Source organism: Dasypus novemcinctus, chromosome 16 (genome assembly GCF_030445035.2).
Source record: "Dasypus novemcinctus isolate mDasNov1 chromosome 16, mDasNov1.1.hap2, whole genome shotgun sequence".
Lineage (NCBI taxonomy): Eukaryota > Metazoa > Chordata > Mammalia > Cingulata > Dasypodidae > Dasypus > Dasypus novemcinctus.
This window is the reverse complement of record NC_080688.1, coordinates 96,806,950-96,831,498: the sequence shown is the minus strand read 5'-3', so window position 1 is coordinate 96,831,498 and position 24,549 is coordinate 96,806,950. Positions and strand designations below refer to the sequence as shown.

The window sequence follows — 24,549 nt, the reverse complement described above, 5'->3', positions numbered from 1 at the left end:
CTTCAGTGCCTGTGGCAGCGCTGTACCTTGTGCCGTGGCATGGAATCCTGACCAGCAGATGGTGGCCAGGCCTCCTGTCCGCTAAGCTGACCCCCGTCCTGGCTCCTGGCCATCCAGAGCACCTCCCTTGTCGCCTTTTGATCCCTGTGGTACAGCTGCCTTGCAGCCCAAGTCAGTGCCTTGAAAGGTCACGTGTGTTTGCTGGAATCTGCGGTTTGGGCAGCATTGCAGCCGCAGGCAGAGGTCGAGTCTTTTTTATGTCCCCATCTTGAAAATCACGTAGCATCTCCAGTGAGCACGTAAACCCGGGGGTGGGGGAGACGCACAGACTCCACCTCCAGAAGGGAGGGCAGGGCTCTTCGCGGAGGGACGGAAGTATCGCCGTGGCCACTTCTGGGAAGCACTGTCTGCTACGTGACTGGACCTTCCTGGGAGGGTGTGTGGAGTGTGTGTTTGGGGAAATCCTGATTGTTGAAACATTTCCAGCTGGCCCGTCTGCTCTGCCTCCTGCAGGCTTCCTCCCCAGAACGGGCGCCTACGCCCTGTGCTTCCCAGGGAGAAGCCTCAGCGAGCTGGACGCCAGGCCGCGGCTGGGGGGCAGAGCTGGCGGCCCCGCCTTTCACCCCGGGTTGCTGTCCAGGCACCCCACAAGCACGTGCTGTCACCCCGTGTCTCCCTCCAGCCAGGCCTTCTGCGGGCCCCTGGCAGACCTAGGGACCGAGGCGCTCTAGGAGGACCTTGTGCACGGTGCAAGGCCTCGATCAAAGACGGGCGCCAGGCGCTCGAAATCGGGGCCAGCGGGCCTGGGGGCGGTGCAGGGCCACCCGTGGGTGCCTGGAGCGTCCGGCCTCATCCCGCGGCACCCGGCGCCTGTGTGTGCGGACATTGCCCCGAGTCCAGGCGGCCAGGGCTCCAGTGGTGTTTACTCTTGGCTGTTGACTCAGGAGGTTTCCCTCCGTGCCCGGCCGGCCCAGCCTCGGGCTCCCGGGCTCCTGTGAGTCTCGCCCTCCGTTTTCAACCACTTTGCCCCCACGGGTTGTGCAGGGCTTTGTGGAGCCCCGGCACGTTGCCCATCCTTGAGGGCACGGGCTTGCCATGGTGGGCGCACTGCACGGGGGTGTGAGGCGCCGGCTGGACTCGCGAGGCGGGGGGGCAGTGCCGGAGCTGGGGGCGGGCCCCTGGGGAGCCGGCGGGGGCTGCCTGCCGAGCTCGGGCTGCTGTGCTGAGCCACGTCCGCGGCACTGGAGGCGGCTTCTGTGGAGGCCTTTTGCCTTGAGAAGACGTGAACTCGGGGAACAGCCCTGCCCACGTGGAATGCCCAGCAGCGCCCCTCCAGGGACTCCCACGTGGTGGGGACTGGCCGCTGGTCAGGAGCTGAGAGCATCAGACTTTCGTCGCTGTGGCCCGTAGAGGACATTTGGTGTGTTTCCGAAGAGGCTTTTGTTGGGCCTGGGACAGATACTTTGCGCCGAGGTCCAGGAGTGAACGAGAGGACAGAGCATTCTGGCCTTCGGGGACGCAGCAACGAAGAAGGCTCTGCTGTGCCCATGCGGAGGCTGTGCCGCCGCTGACCTTAGGGATCAAATGGAAACCTGGTGGCTTGCATTTTTGGTCCCAACTGCCCTCCCCTACCCCCATGTACTTTCTTATGATATTGGAGAAAGGTAGGTTTAGAGAAGAATAGTTCAGAAATTGAATTTTCAGGTACACAGAAACCAGAACCTTGTGGTCTTTTGTTCCGAGGGTTTTTTTTTTTTTTGTTTATAGGTGATGGCAGGGATTGAACCTGGGACCTCGTACGTGGAAAGCAGGTGCTCAACCACCGAGCTACATCCACTCCCCCTGAGGTTTTTTTAAAAAAAGAAATGCATAAAGGGCTGAGAGCCACATCTGCTCACGAGTGTTAAAACCAGACTGTTTTTGTCTTTTCTCCTCCCCCTTTCTGTTTTCTTTCTCTGTTATGTAGCTGCAGATAGTAAGGATGAAGAGCTCAGAGCCCCCCCGAGGCGGTCCTATCTGGGTATGTACCACTCGTGTGGCCCCCCCACAAAACGCATGTGCTCCCTCCATCCGGCAGCCCGGTACCCCTGCCGTCCCTTTTCCTGCATGCTTGCCTCCGCCCTGCATGCCTGTCGTCGTCCCACGCGTGGCTGTGTGCGCGCAGACTCGCCAGCTCACAGCCGTGCTCTTTTCAGCATGAAGCAGCTCTAGAAGCCTCTGCCGCTTCTGCTTGTAGGTGGAGATTTCATTTTCTTCAGCCCAAGAAAGAGGCGAGGGGGGATAGAAAGGAAAGAATGTTTTCCGGAGTACAAGTTTTACACTTCTTAAATTTATTCCAAAGTATTTGATTTCTTTTTGATGATATTATAAAAGGATATTTTCCTAAATTTTATTGTGGATTGATTATTGGTTCTTTGTAAAAAAACAGTTGACTCTTGAATATTGATACTCTACGTGCAGTCTTGCTAAACTTGTTTGTTCCAATAGCTTTTCAGTGGAATCCTTGGGATTTTTTATATGCAGCCATGCATGGCATCTGTAAATAGGAACAGTTTTCTTTCTTTCATCTCAGTCTTCTTGGTGGGGGAACATTCAGTCTTTCGCCATCGATCATGATGTTAGTTGTGCCCTTTATCAGGGCGGGAAAATTACCTCTTTTCCAAGTTAGTTGCTCTTTGTTTTCATGAAAGGATCTGGGATTTTGTCAAATGCTTTCTATGTCTGTTGAGACAATCATGTTTTTGCCTTTTTTTAAAGGTGGTACAGGAGATTGAACCCAGGACCCTTTGTACATGGGAAGCAGGTGCTCAACCATTTAAGCTACATCTGCGCCCCAATCGTGGTTTTTGTCCTTTATTTTATTATTATGGTACATTGCGTTGATTTTGGTATGTTGAATCAATCTTGCATTCATGGGATAAATCCCACTTGATCATGGTGTACAATCTTCTTATACATTGCTTTATTGAAGATTTGTGTGTCGATAGTTATAAGAGATACTGGCCGTAGTTTCTTCTCTTATGATGTCTTTGTCTGATCTTCGTATCAGGATAATGCTGTTCTTATAAAATGAGTGGGGAAGTGTTCCCTCTTCTAATTTTTTGGAAGAGTTTGTGAAGGATTGTGATTCTCTTTTAAGTGTTTGGTAGAATTCATCACAGAAGCCGTCTGGGCATGGACTTTCCTTTATGGGAAGTTTTAAAATAACCAATTCAATTTCTTTATTAGTTAAAAGTCTACTCAGATTTTCTATTTCTTCTTAAGTCAGGTATGTAGTTTGTGCTTTTGCTAGGAATTTGCCCATTTCATCTAAGTTATCTAATTTGTTGGCATATAATTGATCATAGCATTCCCTTATAATACTTTTTATTTCTGTAGAGTAGGTAGTAATGTCTCCTTTTTCATTCCTGTTATTAGTAATTTGAGTTTTCACCTTTTTTTTTAAAGATTTATTTATTTTATTTATTTCTCTCCCCTTCTCCCCCCTGCCCCAGTTGTCTGTTCTCTGTGTCTATTTGCTGTGTGTTCTTCTTTGTCCACTTCTGTTGTTGTCAGCGGCACGGGAATCTGAGTTTCTTTTTGTCGCGTCATCTTGCTGTGTCAGCTCTCCATGTGGATGGCGCCATTCCTGGGCAGGTTGCACTTTCTTTCATGCTGGGCGGCTCTCCTTACGGGGCGCACTCCTTGCGCATGGGGCTCCCCTGCACGGGGACACCCCTGCGTGGCAGGGCACTCCTTGCGCACATCAGCACTGCACATGGGCCAGCTCCACATGGGTCAAGAAGGCCCGGGGTTTGAACTGCGGACCTCCCATGTGGTAGGTGGACGCCCTAACCGCTGGGCCAAGTCTGCTTCCCTTCCCTTTTTTTCATAGTCAGTTTAGCTAAATATTTAACCAATTGTGTTGATCATTTCAAAAAACCAAGTTTGGATTTTGTTCATTTTCTCTATTGTTTTTTCTGTTCTCTATTTTATTCCTTCTTTTCTGGTTTCTTAAAATGGAAGGTTAATTATCGTCAAGATCTATTTTCTTTTTTTAAAATATAAGTGTATATTATACACCTGTACATCTAAGCACTACTATAGCTGTGTCCTTATAAGTTTTGGTATGTTGTGTTTTAGTTTCCATTCACATCAAAGTATTTTCTAATTTCCTATAAGAGTTCTTTGATACATTGATTATATCGGAGTGTGTTAATTTCCACACATTTATGAATTTCCCAAATTTCCTTTTGTTATTTTTATTTCTGTTGTGGTTGGAGAACATATCTTCTATATGATTCTAATACCTGTAAATGTAGCGAGGCTCGTTTTATTGTCTAGCATGTGGTCTATCCTGGAGAATATTCTGTGTGCACTTGATAAGAATTCTTCCGTTGTTGGGTGGAGGTGGAGGATTCTGTGGATGTGTGTTAGGGGGTTGGTGGCTCATAGTTGTTGGGATTGTGTAACGCCCCCCACAAAAGCCACGCTCAGGTCCCAGCCCTGGTCCTGTTGGTGTGAGCCCGTTGGAAAGCCGCTCTTTTGAGGATGTTGTTAGTTAAGGTGCCAGACTGAGTGAGAGTGGCCCTTGGTCCAACCTGGCTTAGGTCCTTGTAAGCAAAGGAAGTTGAACCCAAGAAGAGAAGCAGTTGGGGACAGCCAGAATCTGGAGGTCAACAGAACGCAGAAGGGAAAGGAGAAGACGTCCCCTTGGGCATTGCCACGCGACAGAAAAGCCAAGGAGCCCGGAGAGTGCCAGCCAGCCAGAAAATCCCGGCCCTGAGGGGGCCAGCCTTCCAGCCTCTGAAACCCTGAGCTGATAATTCCTCTTGCTCAGCCAACCCATTGGATAGTATTCTTTTAGCAGCCAGGAAACTAAAACATAATGTTCAAATCTTCCATTTACTTGTTATTTTTTCTGCCCAGTTATTGTATTCTTTAATAAAAGTGGGGTATTGAAGTATTTGGCTAGTATTGTTTAATTATCTGTTTTACCCTTTATTCTATCAGTTTCTGCTTTATGTATTTTGGGACTCTGTTGTTTGGAGCATGTATATTTGTAATTTACATGCTCCTGATACTTTAACCCTTTTATCGTGATAAAATGTCCCTCTTTATTTCTTCTAATATTTTGTATTTTAAAATCTATTTTGTTACATTAGTATAATCACTGTCCTGTGGTTGCTGTTTCCATGGTGTATTAGTCAGCCAAAGGAGTGCTGATGCAAAATACCAGAAATCAGTTGGTTTTTATAAAGGATTTTTATTTGGGGTAGAAGCTCACAGATACCAGCCAAAAAACTTAAGTTACTTCCCTCACTGAAGTCTGTTGCCACGCGTTGGCGCAAGATAGCGGCCAAGGTCTGCGAGGCTCAGGCTTCCTCTCCTCTTAAGGCTCCGTGGTCCCAGCTTCTCTTGTATCTGCGGTGGCCTGGGATGAGTCTCTTCTAACTCCTGGGCTCATTTCTTTCTGGGCTCAGCTGCTCTGCTCTCTCCACCAGGTCCGCTGTAGACTGTCAGGCCTATGGCTCGTCTCTCTTCCCGGGGCCTCTGCCATGTCTAATGGAGCCTCCTCTCTTTCCTCACATATCTGCTTCTCTGTGTATTTACTTCCCCGGGCTCCAGCATCCAAAACTCCAACTTTCTCCTCTGCCATATCACTTTCTCTGTGAGTCCCTGCCCACCAAGGGGCATGGCCCAATGAGGGCCTTAATCATTATTTAATCAAGTAAGAGTGAAACCTCTGAATTCAAGCCAGTCTAATATGCCCAGAGGAACAGACCATTTCAGAAACATAATCCAATGTCTGTTTTTGGAATTCGTAAACAATATCAAACTGCTACACATGGCATATGTTTTTCTATCCTTTTATTTTTTACTTAAAATTTTCTTTATTCAATTGCCTTTTTAAAAAAAGATACATAGATCACAAAAAATGTTACATTAAAAATATGAGAGGGAAGCGGACTTGGCCCAATGGATAGGGCGTCCATTTACCACATGGGAGGTCTGCGGTTCAAACCCTGGGCCTCCTTGACCCGTGCGGAGCTGGCCCACGCGCAGTGCTGATGAGCGCAAGGAGTGCCCTGCCACACAGGGGTGTCTCCCACGTAGGGGAGCCCCACGCGCAAGGAGTACACCTGTAAGGAGAGCCGCCCAGCGTGAAAGAAAGTGCAGCCTGCCTGGGAATGGCGCCGCACACACGGAGAGCTGACACAAGATGACGCAACAAAAAGAAACACAGATTCCCGTGCTGCTGACAACAACAGAAGCAGACAAAGAAGAACACACAACGAATAGACACAGAGAACAGATAACTGGGGGGAGGGGGGAGGGGTTAGGGGGAGAGAAATAAATAAAAAATAAATCTTAAAAAAAAATATATATATATATATAAGAGGTTCCTATATATACCCCACACCCCACCCCAGCCCACTCCTCCCACACTGACAAACTCTTTCATCACTGTGGCACATTCATTGCATTTGGTGAATACATTTTGGAGCACTGCTGCACCCCATGGATTATAGTTTACATTGTAGTTTACACTCTCCCCCAGCACATTCAGTGGGTTATGCAGGATATATAATGTCCAGCATCTGTCCCTGCAATATCATTTAGGACAACTCCAAGTTGCGAAAATGCCCCCACATCACATCTCTTCTTCCCTCAGCAGGATCCCAGAGACTGCCAAAGTAGACACAACCCAGGTACTGGCTCTCTTGAGGGCTATGGAGACCCACAGGTCCTATGGTCATGGCAGGTGGGTCTGGAGTTCAGTGCCTTGTCAGTGGGCCCTACTTTGGAATTTGTTTTCCTGAGTGTGATGGAGTTGGACTCAGATGTGACCTCTCTACACATGCCTCTTCTGTCACTTTTACTGACCCTGTGGTTGGCGCTGGGGTGGTGTATACTCAAGGGACTTGGATCTCTGGTCTATACATGTGCCAGCTGGGCCCTGAGCCTCAGCAGAGCTGCAGCTCCTATTCTCTGGTTTGTTGGACTTACGCAGGTCAGCTAACAGGGAGGTGAAGATAGCAAACCACCACACCAGGGAACCAAGAGTGCCTACAACTGCAAGCAGGAGAATCGCATCCATCATCCATGTGGGATCTAAGCCCCCTCTTGATATGAGGTGGAGTGGACATAATCATCTCAGGGTCCACAGGATGGAGGAATAGAGTATGGATTGGAGTGGACTTACTGATATTCTACTATGAAACTATTGTGGTTAGTAATGGAAGAAAATGTAGCATTGATGTGGAGAAAATGGCCATGGGAGTCTATCCTTTTACTTTTAATGTATTTGTATCTTTGAATTTAAGCATGTCTCCTGTAGACTTAGTGGATCTGTTTTTATATCTATTCTGACAATGTCTGCCTTGTGATTGCAGTGTTGAGTCAAGGCACAGTCAATGTAATTGTATGTTTGAATTTGCTGCCATTTTACTTTTTATTTTCTATATCTCATGTCTTTTTTCCCCACTGTTTCTCCTTTAGTGCTTTCTTTTTTTAAAATTTTTTTATTTTTAGTGCTTTTGTAGTGAATATTTTCTATTGTAATGTTCTAATTCATTTAATTATATTTCTTGAATTATTTTCTTAGCAGTTGTTCTAAGACTTACAATATACCTCTTTTTAAAGTTTTTAAAAACATTTTTATTTTTAAAAAAGATTCAGAATACACAAATGTTACTTAAAAAATACAGAGGAGGCACTCTGCCTAGAGGAGCCTGCATCCTCTGCGTATTTCCGTCCTTCTCTCCCATTTCTCAGCAAGCTCTGTTCTTTTCTCTCATTTCTCACTGAATTCTTTTTACTTGCCTAAGTTAAAAAAACAAAAAATCCATATGGGGATTCCCCTATCCCCCCTCCCACACACATTACAGCATCCTTCGTTAGCGTGGTTCATTTGTTACAATTGGCGAACGCATTTTGAAGCATTGCTACTAACCATGGACTATAGTTTACATTATAGCTTACACTTTGCCCTGCAAAATTTTGTAGGTTTTGACAACATGTAGAATGGCCTGTATCTGTCATTGTAACGTCATGCAGACAATTCCAATGTCCCAAAAATGCCCCGTGTTGCACCTATTCATCCCTCCCTCCCCTCAAACCTCTGGTGGCCAGTGCCTCTGTAGCAATGACACAAGCTCTTCCATTGCCAGAATAAGACTACTTTAGTCCATAGTTACATTTCCCTCCTTATTTTGTTCCTTCCTGAATCTTGAGGATTTGGGGATGGTGATGCCCACTCTGCTTCTGGTTGAGAGGGGCTTAGATCCCAGGAGGCAGATGGGTGGAGCTGTAGAATAGACTTCTGAGCCGATCAGAGTCTGCCGCAGATGATTTTCACTTAACTCCAGGAAGGTTTAGAAACTTGACTCCTCTTGCTCCCCCTTTTTTTGTGGTGTGTTATTATTATATATGTCTACACGTTACAAACCTAATAATACCTCATTACATTATTATTACTTTATGTAAATTTGTATATTGAAGTTGAGAGAAGAATTGAGAGCAAGTATATGTTTATAGAGTTATATTAACCTTCTAATTTGCCGTTTATGGTTCTTTTCATTTCTTTCTGTAGATTTGAGTTGTCATCTATTGTCATTTCCTTACTCTAATACAGCTTTGCTGCCACTCACCTCCTTTGTGTTATTACCGTCAAATATCACATTTCTATGTGTTAAAAGACTGACACTGATAAAACAGTTCAACTTGATGCAATTGCTTTGTAAATCATCTAAGAGAGGAAATCTTTGTCTTACTTGCAGTTTATTTAACTTCTTGGATGTGTAGATTAGTATTTTCATCAAATTTGGAAAGTTTTACGTCATTATGTCTTTGGGTATTTTTCTGCTCTCTTCTCTCCTAGGTATTCCCATTATGCATGGGTCGGTGTGTTTCACACTGGCTCACATTTCTTCAGGCTCTCTCTTTTTCCTAATTCTGTTTTCTCTCTGTTATTCGGATTGCATGGTTATTGATCTGTCTTCAAGTTCACTTCTTATTCTGCCAGCTCAAATCTATTGTTGATATAATAATATTTTATTTGTTACTGTACTTTTCAATTTCAGGATTTCCATTTGATTTTTCTTATAATTTCCATCTCTTTATTGTTACTATTTGATGAGACATTTTCATCACACTTCACTTTAAATCTTTACTCATGGTTTTCTTTTGTTCTTTGAACATATTTAAAATTGCTGTTTTGAAGTCTTTCTGCTAAGTTCACTGTCTCTGTCCCCTCAAAGGCGGTTTCTCTTTCTGTTTTTTTCTTAATTATGTATGGACCACACTTTCCTGTTTCTGTGTGTGTCTTTCATTTTTTGTTGAAAACTGTGCATTTCCGCTAGTAGATTGTGGCAACCCTGGACGCTGCTTCTCCGCCCTGGGAGAAGGGGTTTCTCGTTTGCTTGTTGGTATGATTGGTGCTGGCTGGCTTTGTGCAGTGAGGCCTGTGTTGCCAGCAGTGGGGGGGTCTCCGAGCCCACTCCTGTCCTTTGGGCTTTCCTGAGTCTCGCCTGGGCGGCCTCTGTCCTAGCACACCAGCTGCTGGTCTCCACGAATCGTAGCCTGTTGCTTCCTTGTTTGCGTGTTTGTTTTGAACAGCTCTACTGTGCTATCATTTCATGCCATGCAGTTCACCTGCTGAAAGTGTACGACCAGTGGTTTTCTAGTGTAGTCATAATATGTGCGGGCACTGCCACGGTCAGTTTTAGAACATTTCAAGCCTCGGAAAGAAACCTGTTGCCCTTAGCTTGTCACCCCCCGTTTCCCCAAGCCCTGGGACTTCTGACAACCCTGAACTGGGGTCTGAATTGCTCCAGTCTGATCCAGCTCGGGTGGGGCTGCCTGGCGGGGGTCTCTGAGCTGCCGGCTGCCCTGGGCTCTTCCTGGTTCTCGCTGTAGAGTTGGGGCTGGTCTGCTGCGTCCCTGTTGTGGTTCTGGAGCCACCAGCTCGTCTCTGCTCAGCGTGAAGAGACCTCCTGTTTTCTCAGTGCCCTTGAGCGTGAACTTGCCGTCTTCTGTTCCAAATAACATGAATCCCTTCAGGGACGGCCGCAGCGCCCTTCTACAACCTGCCCATCCCTGCCCCCTGCCCCGTTGCTGCGGTGGGGAGAGCCGTCGGCCTGTCTAAGACAGGGTGCTGGCAGGGCCAGGGCCCTGGTCCTCTGGGCTTGCCTCACTTGGGGGGCGCTGCCCCCCGCAGGTGGGGCTGTGTAGAGCGAGGAGCGCAGCCTCTGCTGCCCTTGCCTGGAGCAGAGCTGGGGCTGGACGGGCTGAGAAGTGCTGGCAGCGGCTCCCGGGGAGCGCGGCCGTGGCTCAGGCACCCGACTGTCTGTGGATTGTCCATTTGCTGTGTGGCCTCAGGTCACTTTCTGGAAACTTTAAACGGATGTTTCCCTTTAAATTTCCACCGTTACGGTCTTTTTGCTGGGGAGACCCTGCCGTTGGGGAGAAGCCCGTCCTTCTGCTGCTGTAACCTGGTGGGCCCTCGGGGACCCGCCCGTGTTCCCACTGACAGCTGCACTCTGACGGAGTCCTGGCTGTGCGCACTTGCTGTTGAGTCGAGGGGCTGAGCCCAGGTGAGAGGCATCCTCTTTCCTGTAAGTGTTTTGGAAGTAGGTCGTCCTGAAAGTTTACTTTTGAAGCGATGGTGCTGTTTTGACTTGGACTACTCTGTTGCAGGGCCGCCTGGCCGCGGCTCTCTGGCTGGCTCCGCCGGGCCGTCGCATGTGCTTCTGTAACAGAACCCGTTGGGGCGCAGGTCTTTGCAACGTCAGCGGGCACCTTGGCCAGCGGCTGCTTTGCAGAATGGCTGAGCAGGGAGCGCCGGCCCAGTGGGCAGCCTCACCCTGCCCTCCGTGTCCTGGTGTGTCCCCTGCGCAGAAGGTGGCAGGCAGAGGAGGGGCCTGTGGGTGTGGCCGAGGACAGAGGGCTCAGGTTCCCGTGGCCCTGGAGGCAGAAAGCCAGCAGGCGGGCTGGTGGGCTTGTCCTGGAGGCCCCCAGACGCCCTCGTGCCAGGGGAGGGTGCGGATGTGGGGGTCCCGGGCCGCTTGGCTCGCTCCGTGCTGGGGCGCCTGCTCCTTCCTCCTCTCGCTGGTCGGAGCAGTGGGCTCTTAGTCTTACCTTGCATCGTTCCGTGGCCACTGCGCGCCCTGTCCCGTCGGCCCGCTGTGCGTCTGCAGGGGGCGGTGGTGCTGGGGAGCCGGGACCAAAGGTGGGTCAGCAAAACCCACGGGCCTGGGAGGCCCAGAGGGGAGGTGCGGCTCTGCGCCAGAATGTGGGGCCTCCTGCTTAAAATCCAATCCCCAGGCCAGGCCCCCTTCCAGCCCCCCCAGGCCAGGCCCCCTTCCAGCCCCCCCAGGCCAGGCCCCCTTCCAGCCCCCCCAGGCCAGGCCCCCTTCCAGCCCCCCCAGGCCAGGCCCCCTTCCAGCCCCCCCCAGGCCAGGCTCCCTTCCAGCCCCCCCCAGGCCAGGCCCCCTTCCAGCCCCCCCAGGCCAGGCCCCCTTCCAGCCCCCCCAGGCCAGGCCCCCTTCCAGCCCCCCCAGGCCAGGCCCCCTTCCAGCCCCCCCAGGCCAAGCACTCCTCCAGCCGCCCCCCAGGCCGAGCCCCACCCCTACCCTGGAGGAGCCCCCCACGTGCACCGCAGCTCCTCACTTGCTGCAGCTCCACGGCTCACGCTGCACCTTGCCGTGCGGGTGTGAGTGGTTTACCTGGCTGGCCGAACGCTCTGGGGAGGGGTGCCCTGTCCTGGAGGGGTCTTGGCATTACTTTCTATTCTGGAGCAGCCACAAGGTCTCGGGAGGTGGCTGCAGGCCGCGCGCGGGGAGCAGTGGGGCATTTGCTGGTTCCTAAGCGGGACGTTCCTTGAGCCCGCAGGTGCCCGCCAGGCTTCCGTTAGCTCATGGGGTGCTGGCCGCATGTGCCTCCCCCGGGCTCCCGTGCAGCCCGGCCGCCCAGGCGGTGACAGCACTGCTGGCGGCGACACAGCGGGCAGGCCTGGCACCCCGGGTGGCCCTGGCAGTCGCGGCGTGCCCGCCACTCAGGGCTTGCTCGGTTTTGTGCGCGTCTCTCCGGTGGTTTCCGTCATTGCCTCCCTCTGCAAAGCTGTTGCCTGGGTTGGGGGCTCGGTGGAGTGAAGCCCCCTTCCCTGCACTGACCAGGGGTGTTCTCGGTGCCCAGATCCTCAAGGCTGGGGGTCCCGGGCCGGGGGCAGTGAAGGGCCCACGTGCCGTGGCAGGCGTTTGCTCCTGTTAGCGGAACATTCTAGCAGCGGAAAGTCTCCAGTGGAGCACGGAATCTGCTCTTCCTCTTTGGGGGAACAGGCAGCACTCGGCAGGGCAGGTGGGCAGGCATGAGTGGAAGGACACGCGGGGCCATGGCGCCTGCTTTCATTCTTTCTTCCCCTCCTGACCGGCCTGGGGCCCCGGGCATGGGTCTCTCCTGCCCTTCGGGAAGCAGCAGTCTGAGCGGAATCACCGTCAGTGACGCCTGCCGGCCATCTCGGCGTCGCCAGCGCCCTTCCACGCAGGCACCGTGCAGCGCCCGGGACCCGCTCTCCTGGCCCTGCGTGGCCCGTAGCCCCTGGGTCACCTGAGACCCTGAAACAGGGCGACTGGGGGCTTCTCGCGCAGACCCAGGGGCTCCAACCGCAGCCGCTGCGCCGTGCTGGGCTGCGCTGGTGGGGAAGGGAACGCCGCTTCCTGCTTTTCCTCTGGAAGGTGAGGCGCGTGCTCTGGGAGAAGGCACTCGTCCCCTCGGGCTGCCGGGTTCTCCGTTCACATGACAGCTGCCCGACGAGGGCGGGACGTGCCCCGTGGAATGTGCCTCGTGGCGTGGGGGGCGGGAACGCGCCCCGTGGAACGTGCCCCTTGGCATGGGGGACTGGAATGCGCCCCGTGGAACGTGCCTCGTGGCGTGGGAGGCGAGAACGCGCCCCGTGGCGTGGGGCAGCTCTCAGAGAGGGTGTGGACGGCGGGGCGCCCCGTGGCTGGCAGGTGGGGGCCTGAGTCTGCGGACGTGCAGGGGCCACGGGCTGCGCCCTCCTGCGCCCGCGTCGCCGGCCTCTCACTTTGCGTCCTCAGCTCTCGCCTGCACGGCCCCCTTTGCGGTCCCTCTCGTGGGAGTGCGTGCTGTGGGGCTGCGGGCCTGGGTGGGGCCTGGGGGCGGCCGGGAGCCGGGGTGCCCCAGGATGGCCCGCTTCCCCTCGGGGGCGAGGGTGAGGCAGGCGCTGGCTGGGTGTGGCTGCGCAGGGCGGCCTCCACAGCAGCGCCGTGGCCCCCACAGGCTGGCTGGAGGTGCCCTGGGCTGTGCCGTTGTGTGTTGGGATGGACCTGGACAGCAGGCATCCCCCGGGGTTGAGTCCCTGTGTCTTTCAAGCTGTTGCCCAGTGAAATAGAAGGACAGTGGAGTGAGAGAAAGGAAGAGGGGTCACCAGCCCCTCTGGGATCTCAGCTCCTCCATGGCGTGTATTCCGTGCAGAGTGGGCGCGGGGCCGGCGAGCCCTCTGCGCTGTTTGTCATTAGTGGCCATGCCGAGTGCTTAGGAAGCTCTCACTTTCCTGCAAGTCCAGGAGAGAACTGGCTCTAAGTACCGGCTGCGGAGCCGCGGCAGATGCTTCCAGCCTTCTCCGGCCGCGGGTGGTTCCAGGGCTGGTGAATCTGCAAACTCAGGCCCACCCACCCCTTGAAGAGCCTGGCCTCATCCCAGGGGAGGGTCTGCTGCCCTCATGTCCAACCCAGGGCCACCTTTGAGGAAGGGAAGAGCTGCTGGTCAGGGGTGTGGAGCGCCCAGTGGGGGTGGCAGGGCCCAGGACTCTGGGGGCTCTGGGGGCACCTGGCAGGTGCGGGGCCACCTGGGCGGGTGCAGGGCCTTCCACAGGTGCGGGCTTTCCTGGGTAGGTGGGGGGGACCCATCCGGGCAGGTGCGGGGCCCACCTGGGCAGGTGCAGGACCACCTGGGTGGGTGTGGGGGCCTCCTGGGCAGATGCGGGGCCACCTGGGCGGGTGCGGGGCCCTCCGCAGGCACAGAGCTCTCCTGGGCAGGTGCAGGGCCCACCTGGGCAGGTGCAGGGCCCACCTGGGTGGGTGTGGGGGCCTCCTGGGCAGACGCGGCGCCACCTGGGCGGGTGCGGGGGGGGGGGGGGGGGGGGCCTCCGCAGGCACAGGGCTCTCCTGGACAGGTGCAGGGCCACCTGGGCAGGTGCGGGGCCCACCTGGGCAGGTGTGGGGTTCCCACTGGACTGCTCTCTGGATCCCATCTGAAGAGCATGTTTAGTTGTATTCTGTGTTCCCAGTGCACTAGGTACAGCAGCATCTACCACACCATATATTAATTTTTATTTTAAATAAGGTATAAAAGTACACAATGACTAATATACCATGAACCCCGTGTGCCCACCACCCAGCTCAAGAAACTTCTCACCCAGTGAGCCACAGCCCGAGGGCCTCCCAGGGCGGCCGCTCCCGTCTCGGGGGCTCCTGGCCACGGCCATTTGAACGCAGTTCCCGAGGTGCAGGTGAGGGCCCTCCAGGGCCTGCCGTGGACAGCGTGTGGCTGTGTGGGAGGCTCCAGCGGGGCCTGCCCTGGACTGAGGCTGCTCCGGGACGTCTGAGCTTCTGAGAGGAGCTGGCCTCCTCACACCAGTGTCCCCGGCAGAGGCCAGGCCGGCTGGAGCGCACCCACAGCCCGGCCCGGCAGTGCCTGCTGAGGTGTAACTCAGGCCCCACAGGTCGCAGTGGGGACACCTCCTTCCCAGGAGGGGAGGGCGTGGGGCCAGGCGCTTCCTTGTCGCCTGCTTCGGGGATTCCAAGACTCTGGAAAAGGGAAGGAGCTGCTCCTCTCGGAAAGCTGCAAGAGGGAAGGCGCACGAAGCAGGAAGCAGAGAGGCGTGCTGTGGCCTCCTGGGAGCGAAGGAGCCACCGGAACGCCCCTAGAGCAGGGCATGGGGCAGGGGCTTGGAGGTGGGCTCAGCCCCTCACAGCTGCAGGGAAATGCCTCCTGAGCAGGGATGCACGGGGCTCCCACGTCCTGAGGCGGGAAGCAGGGCTGGGGTCTGACCAGCACGGCGCGCCCAGGGTTTGCTAGGAGGTGCGGGTCTTGGGGAGGCTGGGAGGAGGTCGGCAGGGTGGGCTCGCCTGGCCTGGAAACGGTCTCAGCAGCTTGGCATTGGAGCATCCGCCACACCCCCAGGACAGCCCTGTGAGGGGAGCCTCGCCCTGGAGGAAGCAGATTCCGGGAGCGCCTTCCTCCAGCAGCTGCAGCGCCGGGCGCCTGGCTAGGAGGCTCCCGGTGCCCCTGGGCTGATGGTCAGGTCTTGTCGGACCCTGGAGAGCCAGGACACCCGCCAGCTCTTGGCTCACAGAGGTCAATTCTGAATAGCTGTAGCGAGCTGCAACTGGCCTGCAATAAACTGCACGTACTTCAAGTGCCAGATTTCTGTTAAATTTTGATATCTATATACAACTAAGAAACGGCCATCCCAGTTAATGGAATGGGCACACCTGTCACACCCTGATTTCCTCATGCCACTGTCGAAAGACCAATCAGAGTTGAGTTTGCAGATTACAGCATGTTATTTGGGACACCAAAAGTTTTGCTGTGGCAATATTGAGACTTCTGACACAAAAACACTTTATTCATTACTTTAATTTTTCCCAGCGATGTTTCGTAGTTTTCCGTATACAGATCTTGTAGCTTGTCAGATTTACCCCTAATTATTTTGTATTTCTTATGCTATTCTTTACATTTCCATTTTTGATTATGCATTGCTAATATATAGAAATGCAGTTTATTGTTGTATATTGGTCTTATATCCTGCAGCCTGACTAGCCCACTTGCTGGTTCCTGTAGCTTTTCAGTAGATGGCATTGGGTTTTCTACATAGATAGTCACGTCATTTGAGACATTCCTGTTCAATCCAGCGCTCTTTATTTCTTTTTCTTGCCTTCTTGCCTTGGCTGGAACGCCCAGCGCAGTGTGAATAGAGCGATGAGAGCGAATGCCCCTGCCTTGCTCCTGGTCTCAGGGGAAAGCTCTCGCCTTCCACCGCGACGTGCGGGGCGGGCTTCTGTGTTCATCCATCAGGCTGAGGGAGTGCCCTTTTATGCCTCTTCTTTTTGTTTTTAAATCAGGAATGGCTGTTGAATTTTGCCAAATACTTTCTCTACATCTATTAACATGTTTTTCTTTTTTAGTTTAATATGGTGAATTACATTGACTTGTTTACAGATATTAAAACAGTTTATCCTGGGATAAACTCTGCTTAGTCATCATGTGTTAAACTTTTTATATATTGCCGGGTTGGATTGCTGAAGTTTTGCTTAGAACTTTTGCATTTATGTTCATGAGGTTTGTTGGCTCGTGTTTGTTGTATGCCTGGTTTTGGTGTCAGGGCGATGCTGGGCTCACTGAATGTGTTGGCGATTATTCCCTACTCTTCAGTTTTCTGGAAGAGTTTGTGTAGAATTGAAATTATTTCTTCTTCACATATTTGATACAATTTACCTTAAAGTTATCTGGACTTGGAGTTATCTTTGTGGGAAGATTTTTAACTACAAATTAAATTTCTTTATAAGTCATGTTACTTATTTCCTCTTGAGTGAACTTTGGCGGTCTGTCTTTCAAGGAATTTGCCAAATGTTGTCAGATTTATTACTATAGAGCTACTCATGATGTTCCTTTTTTCACTTGTTCTTTGCAGAATGAGGAGTGACCCCATCTTTCTCGGGGGTGATGGTAATTGGCATCTTCTCTCTTTGTGCCTCATCAGTCTGGCTAGGAGTTCATCCATTTTATTGATCTTTTCAGAGAACCACATTTTGATTTTGTTGATCTCTACTGTTTTTCTGTTTCCTGTTTCGTTGAATCCATTCTGATCTTTATTATTTCCTTTATTCTACTTACTTTGAGTTTATTAGACTCTTTTTTTTCTCTTTCTTTTTCATAATGAAGAAAATAATTGTTATTTTAGTTAACATTCATTCTTAAGTTGCAATTATGTCAAAATAATCTGCTAGCTGGGCAGTTGTAGAGTTCCCTGTACTCGGTGTCCAGCATCCAGTGGTGCTCTCGGCTTCCAGTATTTGGAAAATGAAGGTTTCGTGTCACAGCTGTGTCCTGGCAGTGGCTCAGTAATTACAGTCCACTCTCACTTGGCCTATCATTGCCCTGGAATTTCTGCTCATGATGGGAAGAGAAGGAATTGTAGCACTCTCGGCAACGGGGGCCGGTGAGCCGCTGTCCCCACTTGTCCAGGGAGATCGACGCCCTGAGCCAGTCCACGGAGGTCTCCATAGAAGGTCAGAGGTCAGCCCAGGGCTCCTGCTCCTCCGTCGGGTGTGTGCCGTGGCCAGTGGTCAGGCAGGGTCAGCCCAGGGTACCCGCTCCGCCATCAGGTGTGCGCTGTGGCCAGCGGTCAGGCAGGGTCAGCCCAGGGTACCCTGCTCTGCCATTGGGTGTGCGCTGTGGCCAGCGGTCAGGCAGGGTCAGCCCAGGGTACCCCGTCTGCTGTCGGGTGTGCGCTGTGGCCAGCGGTCAGGCAGCGTCAGCCCAGGGTACCCTGCTCCGCCGTCGGGTGTGCGCTGTGGCCAGCGGTCAGGCAGGGTCAGCCCAGGGTACCCTGCTCTGCCATTGGGTGTGCGCTGTGGCCAGCGGTCAGGCAGGGTCAGCCCAGGGCTCCCGCTCCGCCGTCGGGTGTGTGCTGTGGTCGGCAGTCAGGCAGGGTCAGCCCAGGGTACCCTGCTCTGCCATTGGGTGTACGCTGTGGCCAGCGGTCAGGCAGGGTCAGCCCAGGGTACCCCGTCTGCTGTCGGGTGTGCGCCGTGGCCAGCGGTCAGGCAGCGTCAGCCCAGGGTACCCTGCTCCGCCGTCGGGTGTGCGCTGTGGCCAGCGGTCAGGCAGGGTCAGCCCAGGGTACCCTGCTCTGCCATTGGGTGTGCGCTGTGGCCAGCCGTCAGGCAGGGTCAGCCCAGGGCTCCCGCTCCGCCGTCGGGTGTGTGCTGTGGTCGGCGGTCAGGCAGGGTCAGCCCAGGGTACCCTGCTCTGCCATTGGGTGTACGCTGTGGCCAGCGGTCAGGCAGGGTCAGCCCAGGGTACCCCGTCTGCTGTCAGGTGTGCGCCGTGGCCAGCGGTCAGGCAGCGTCAGCCCAGGGTACCCTGCTCCGCTGTCGGGTGTGCGCTGTGGCCAGCGGTCAGGCAGGGTCAGCCCAGGGTACCCTGCTCCGCCGTCGGGTGTGCGCTGTGGCCAGCGGTCAGGCAGGGTCAGCCCAGGGTACCCTGCTCTGCCATTGGGTGTGCGCTGTGGCCGGCGGTCAGGCAGGTCAGCCCAGGGTACCCTGCTCTGCCGTTGGGTGTGCGCTGTGGCCAGCGGTCAGGCAGCGTCAGCCCAGGGTACCCTGCTCTGCCGTCGGGTGTGCGCTGTGGCCAGCGGTCAGGCAGGGTCAGCCCAGGGTACCCTGCTCCGCTGTCGGGTGTGCGCTGTGGCCAGCGGTCAGGCAGGGTCAGCCCAGGGTACCTTGCTCTGCCATTGGGTGTGCGCTGTGGCCAGCCGTCAGGCAGGGTCAGCCCAGGGCTCCCGCTCCGCCGTCGGGTGTGTGCTGTGGTCGGCGGTCAGGCAGGGTCAGCCCAGGGTACCCTGCTCTGCCATTGGGTGTACGCTGTGGCCAGCGGTCAGGCAGGGTCAGCCCAGGGTACCTTGCTCTGCCATTGGGTGTGCGCTGTGGCCAGCCGTCAGGCAGGGTCAGCCCAGGGCTCCCGCTCCGCCGTCGGGTGTGTGCTGTGGTCGGCGGTCAGGCAGGGTCAGCCCAGGGTACCCTGCTCTGCCATTGGGTGTACGCTGTGGCCAGCGGTCAGGCAGGGTCAGCCCAGGGTACCCCGTCTGCTGTCGGGTGTGCGCCGTGGCCAGCGGTCAGGCAGCGTCAGCCCAGGGTACCCTGCTCCGCCGTTGGGTGTGCGCTGTGGCCAGCGGTCAGGCAGGGTCAGCCCAGGGTACCCTGCTCTGCCATTGGGTGTGCGCTGTGGCCGGCGGTCAGGCAGGTCAGCCCAGGGTACCCTGCTCTGCCGTCGGGTGTGCACTGTGGCCAGCGGTCAGGCAGCGTCAGCCCAGGGTACCCTGCTCTGCCGTCGGGTGTGCGCTGTGGCCAGCGGTCAGGCAGGGTCAGCCCAGGGTACCCTGCTCCGCCGTCGGGTGTGCGCTGTGGCCAGCGGTCAGGCAGGGTCAGCCCAGGGTACCCTGCTCTGCCGTTGGGTGTGCGCTGTGGTCAGCGGTCAGGCAGGGTCAGCCCAGGGTACCCTGCTCTGCCATTGGGTGTGCGCTGTGGCCAGCGGTCAGGCAGGTCAGCCCAGGGTACCCTGCTCTGCCGTCGGGTGTGCGCTGTGGCCAGCGGTCAGGCAGCGTCAGCCCAGGGTACCCTGCTCTGCCATCGGGTGTGTGCTGTGGCCAGCGGTCAGGCAGGGTCAGCCCATGGTACCCTGCTCCGCCGTCGGGTGTGCGCTGTGGCCGGCGGTCAGGCAGGGTCAGCCCAGGGTACCCCGCTCCGCCGTCGGGTGTGCGCTGTGGCCGGCGGTCAGGCAGGGAATGTGGCGCTTGAACTCCTTGTTGCTCACCAAGGCACCTCCAGGCTGTTAGACTTTTTGTGAAGATGGTGGGGAAACCCTATCGTCATCTTCCTCCAGAACCTCTAGTGTCAGCCTGACCCTCAATCTAGATTTAAAACATTTTTTCTTGGTTATTGAGATGGGAGGTTTTTCAGAATAATGCAGATGTAACTTTACTTGTCTGACACGTCAGCCACTCGGAGCCAGCGTTCCTGCACCGTTGTGACCCCACGTGCCCACGGTCAGTGTAATCCCACTTCTAAAGGGCGTTGCTGGTGGCTGTAGCTGAGTCCCCCTTGTGAGCTGTGACCTGACGTGGCCACCGAGAGCCGCTGGCTCTAAAAGCACCGTTTGCGGCAGTACCGCTGCACTAGCTCCTCCACTGAGGACGAGGGTTGCTTCCGTGGTGCGCGTCCACGTGTCTCGCTCGCTGGGGGAAGAGCCACAGCATTTGGAGTCCAGTTTCCCACAGCGTCAGTGTCCACATTTTGCAAACATTTCTCCTGGCAAGAGTTCCTCTTGTTTTGAAGGTCACCTGAGAAGGGGTCATTCTGATGGTTTCCTTTAGGATGTTGTGAGAAGTGAACATCCAGGCTGCCGGTCCAGGCGGCGGTGCATGGCCGGGGACCCCACCCCCACCCTGTGCGCCAACAGCTCAGCCGGCCACGTGAGCCGTGGTGGCCTCACCTGTGGGGCCACGTGCCTGCCGGGCTGCTCCGCAGAGTGAGACCTGAGCCGGTTGGGGTCAGGGACCAGAGCCGGGGGCCAGGGTCAGTGGCTGGAGTCAGGGGTCAGTGGCTGAGGGCCAGGGACTGGGGCCAGGGATCAGGGTTGGGGCCCAGGCCAGTGGTCAGTGGCTGAGGGCAGGGGCCAGGGTTGGCGGCTGGTGTCAGGGACCAGGGCTGGGGCCAGGATCGAGGTCTGGGGCCAGGGCCGGGGCCGGGGCCAGGGTCAGGGTCAGGGTTCGAGGGTCGGGGTTGGGGCCAGGACAGCTGTCACTCTTGCTAGTGCTCCCCCAGGCGGCCGCCGGGCTCAGGCAGTGGCTTTGCTCCCCTTTTCTTTTCTTTAAAGATTTATTTATTTGTTTCTCTCCCCTTCCCCCCCAACCCCGGTTGTCTGTTCTCTGTGTCTATTTGCTGTGTGTTCTTCTTTGTCTGCTTCTGTTGTTGTCAGCGGCACGGGAATCTGTGTTTCTTTTTGTTGTGTCATCTTGTGTCAGCTCTCCGTGTGTGTGGTGCCATTACTGGGCAGGCTGCACTTTCTTTCGTGCTGGGCGGCTCTCCTTATGGGCGCACTCCTTGCGCGTGGGGCTCCCCAACACGGAGGACACCCCTGCGTGGCAGGGCACTCCTTGCGCGCATCAGCACCACGCATGGGCCAGCTCCACACAGGTCAAGGAGGCCCGGGGTTTGAACCGCGGACCTCCCATGTGGTAAACGGATGCCCTAACCACTGGGCCAAGTCTGCTTCCCCTTCTTTTTTATTTTTAAATATTTTTTTTCTCTCCCCTTTCCTGCCCCACCCCAGTTGTCTGCTTTCTCTATCCATTCACTGTGTGTTCTCCTGTATCTGCTTGCATTCTTGTCAGCAGCAGCCTTTCAATTGGTGTTAGCATGGAATATTTTAAACATTTTTTTTAGATTTCTTTTATTTATGTATTTATTCATTCATTCATTCATTTATTTCTCCCCCGCCTCATTTTGCACTTGCTGTCTGTTCTCTGTGCCTGTTCATTGTATGGTCTGTGTCTGCTCATCTTTTTAAGAGGCAGCAGGAACTGAACCCAGGACCTCCCATGTGGGAGGGAAGCACCCAATTGCTTGAGCCACCTCTACTCCTTTGCTTGTTGTCTCTCTCATTGTGTTTCCTCGTTGTGTCTCCTTGCTGCATCATCTACTTGCATCATCTTGTGTCAGCTTGCCGTCTTGCTTGTCTTCTTTAGGAGGCACTGGGAACCAAACCTGGAACCTCCCATGTGGTAGGCAGGTACCCAACTGCTTGATCCACAATTGCTTGCCTATAGCAATATATTTTTTATCCCCCCTTGTGTCTTTTTGCGTGCTGTCTGCTCTCTGTGTCCATTCGCTGTGCATTCTTTTGTGTCTGTATTTATTTAATTTCCCCTCCCCCCTCACAGCTTGCTTGCTGTCTGCTCTCTGTGTCCATTTGCTGTGTGTTCTTCTGCGTTTTTGCTTGTCTCCCTTTTTGTTTGTCACCTTGCTGAGTCGGCTCTCTATGGCGCTTGTGGGTTGGCCGCTCTCTGGGGCGTGCAGGCGAGCTGCGCTCACAAGGAGGCCCCAGGACGTGAACCCAGGGCCTCCCATGTGGTAGACGGGAGCCCAGCTGACGGAGCCACAGCCGCTTCCCTTCCCTGTATTTTTAACTTTACAAGTCATTGTACTTAAATTGCTTGCTTTTTACATTTTAATCTGATTTATTAAAATCTTCCTTTTAATTGGGCTATTCAGGCCATGTACATTTAATGTGATAATTGAAAAGGCTAGGTTTAAATCTGTCATCTTATTATTTGTTTTCTATTTTGCACAGTTGTTCCTGATTCCCTTTTTCCTCTTTGGCTGACTTCTTTTTGATGAATTGAGTACTTTTTATGATTTTATCTCCTTTGTTGGTTTTGTTGCTGCTTTAAGGTTTTTAGTATTCATCTTTAACTTATTTCAGTCTACCTTAAAGTAATAATATGCTACTTAGTATATAATGTGAGAACCTTGTGATAGTATATTTCATTATTTCTCTCCTGACCTTTGTGCAATTGTTGTCTTATGTTAAACTTTATGTAAGTTAAAACTCCATACTATATTGTTCTTTTTTTGTTTAAATAGTCAGTTATCTGTTAAGGAGGCTTAAATTATAACGAAAAGTCTTACAGATTTGCTGCTTGTTACCATTCCAGTGTTTGTTCTCCTGGGCGGAGCCGTGGTTCTCTCTCCCGGTTTTCCTTCTGCCGCGGGACGTCCTTCAGCATTTCTAACGGGGGCCTGCTGGCGGCGGACCCCGTCAGCTTCTGAACGCCCAGCGTCTTCCCTGCCTTCGCTTTTGAGGGCGCTCTCCCTGGCTGAGTTTCAGGTTGACAGTTCCCCCTTCAGTCCCTCGAGGGCGTTGCTCTGCGCCTTTTTGACTGTGATGCGGATCTGCCCTCACCTCCCCTGCTCCCCGCACACAGTATGTCTCTTCGTCTGCTGCCTTCACGATCCTCCGCTTGGCGTTGAGGAGTTTGATGAAGACGTACCTGGGCAAGGGTTCCTGTGCGCTTAGAGTTATTTATTGGTTTTACCAAATTAGGAAAAAATTGGGCCATTGTTTCTTCAAATTTTGTGTGTGTTTCCTCCTTCCCCCTTCAGGGACTCTAGTCACACGTACATCGTGCCTCTTGGAGTTGTCCCACACACCCTGGTGCTCTGTTCATTTTTAAAATGTGCATTTCTCTCTTTCACTTCGGATAGTTTCTGTTGCTCTGTCTCCAAGGTCATTCATCTTTTCTTCTGTGTTGTCTAATCTGCTGGAAATCTTAAAAAGTGTATTTTTCATCTCAAATGTAATTTTCATTCTTCGTGTTTTATTTGGGTGTTTAAAATAGATGCATTTTCTGTGTCTCAACTTTCTGAACACATGGAATACAGGTGTAAGAACTATTTTGATATGTTAGTCTGCTAATTCTAACATCGGTGTCAGTGCTGGGTCATTTGCAGTTGCTTATTTGTCTCCTTCTTTGTCTTATTTTTCTATTTCTTTGTATGCCTGGTATTTTTTATTGGATTCCTGGCTTTGTGAATTGTGCCTTTGTGGGTGTTGGTTATTTTTATGTTCCTGTTAATCTTCTTGGGCTTTGTGTGCGATGTGGGTAAGTTGCTCACGTTGCTCTGAAGCTCTGTTACGTGGGACCAGAGCCATGCTTATCTTGGGCTGATTATTTCCCAGTCGTAAGACCCTCATCCTTGTTTCCTGCTGTGCTTAAACACATGTAGCGTTTGCCAAATGAAGGTTGAATTGAGTCGTGTCATTCCTCACACTAGAGTTACCTAGTGCTCACGCAGACATTTATATACACACATTTTGGTGAAAGTACCCTTGTTTGGACCTGTGGAGAAAACCCTAATTGGTTTATTTCTTTATTCAAAATATATTTATTTGGTTCTATCTTTTCCTAACTATGTAACTGAGATCAAATGATGTTACTAAGTTTCCTTACCCAGTATGGAAACAATACTGGTAACTGTGACTGGGTTTTGCGGGGAGAAGTGAGATTTTACTTTTGAAAAGTGGACGCCAGGCCCAGCGGGCTGAGTCCCAGCTGACGGCTGTTGCTTACATTCTGCACCAGGCCAGTGGGGAGGACGGGGCAGCTCGTCCTGGAGCGCGCGGCCCTCGCGCCCGAGCCTCACCCTGTCCTTGGTAAGAGGATGGGGCTCACGGCTGGGGGAGAGCCAGCTCTTCCGTGCTGGGGGACACCCGGTGCCTCTTCTCCCAGCGGCTCTGTGTGCGGAGAGCTTGGTGGCCCTGCTGGCCGCTGGATGCCAGCACCTCCTGGCATGGGCGGCGTTGGGCGTGGGGCCCTCGGGCTCTGGCGGTGGGAGCTGTGTCTACGTGTCCCCATGCACTCCCACTCCGCTGTGTCCGCGATTCCGAGCTGTCAGGAGACGCACGCGCACCCGAGGCTCCTGGCCCCGCGTCGTGGGCTGCCCAGCTGCGAGGGCAGGAGAAGCGCTGACCCTGGACTGGCATCGGGCCTGCTGGCGCCCCGTCCCACCGAGGCGCCCCCACCCGCTGCCCGTGGCCCTGAGGAGCCGCTGCGCAGGCTCTACGCCCCAGGCCGCGGCGGGGGGCACTGACCTTCCGGTGGGATGGGTGTGAGCCCCGGCGGACGGTTCACTGTGGAGGGGCTCGGCCGTGCTCCCTGCGGGGCTCAGACACTTTGCGGGGTGACCCGCTGGGAGAACCCCA

At 53.8% G+C, this 24,549-nt stretch overlaps 1 protein-coding gene across 5 annotated transcripts in view; it reads left to right on the top strand.

The window, feature by feature from the left end:
• Positions 1 to 24,549, top strand: part of SLC66A2 (solute carrier family 66 member 2) — a 59,487-nt gene that overhangs the window by 21,664 nt on the left and 13,274 nt on the right. For 4 of the 5 annotated variants that reach the window (XM_058277933.2, XM_058277932.2, XM_058277930.2 and 1 more), the window contains exon 4: positions 1,967 to 2,020. The exons of the other annotated variant lie outside the window; for it this stretch is intronic. In XM_058277933.2, the coding sequence (XP_058133916.1) occupies positions 1,967 to 2,020 (54 nt within the window). The remainder of the gene's footprint in view (positions 1 to 1,966; positions 2,021 to 24,549) is intronic. 5 annotated transcript variants of the gene reach the window in all.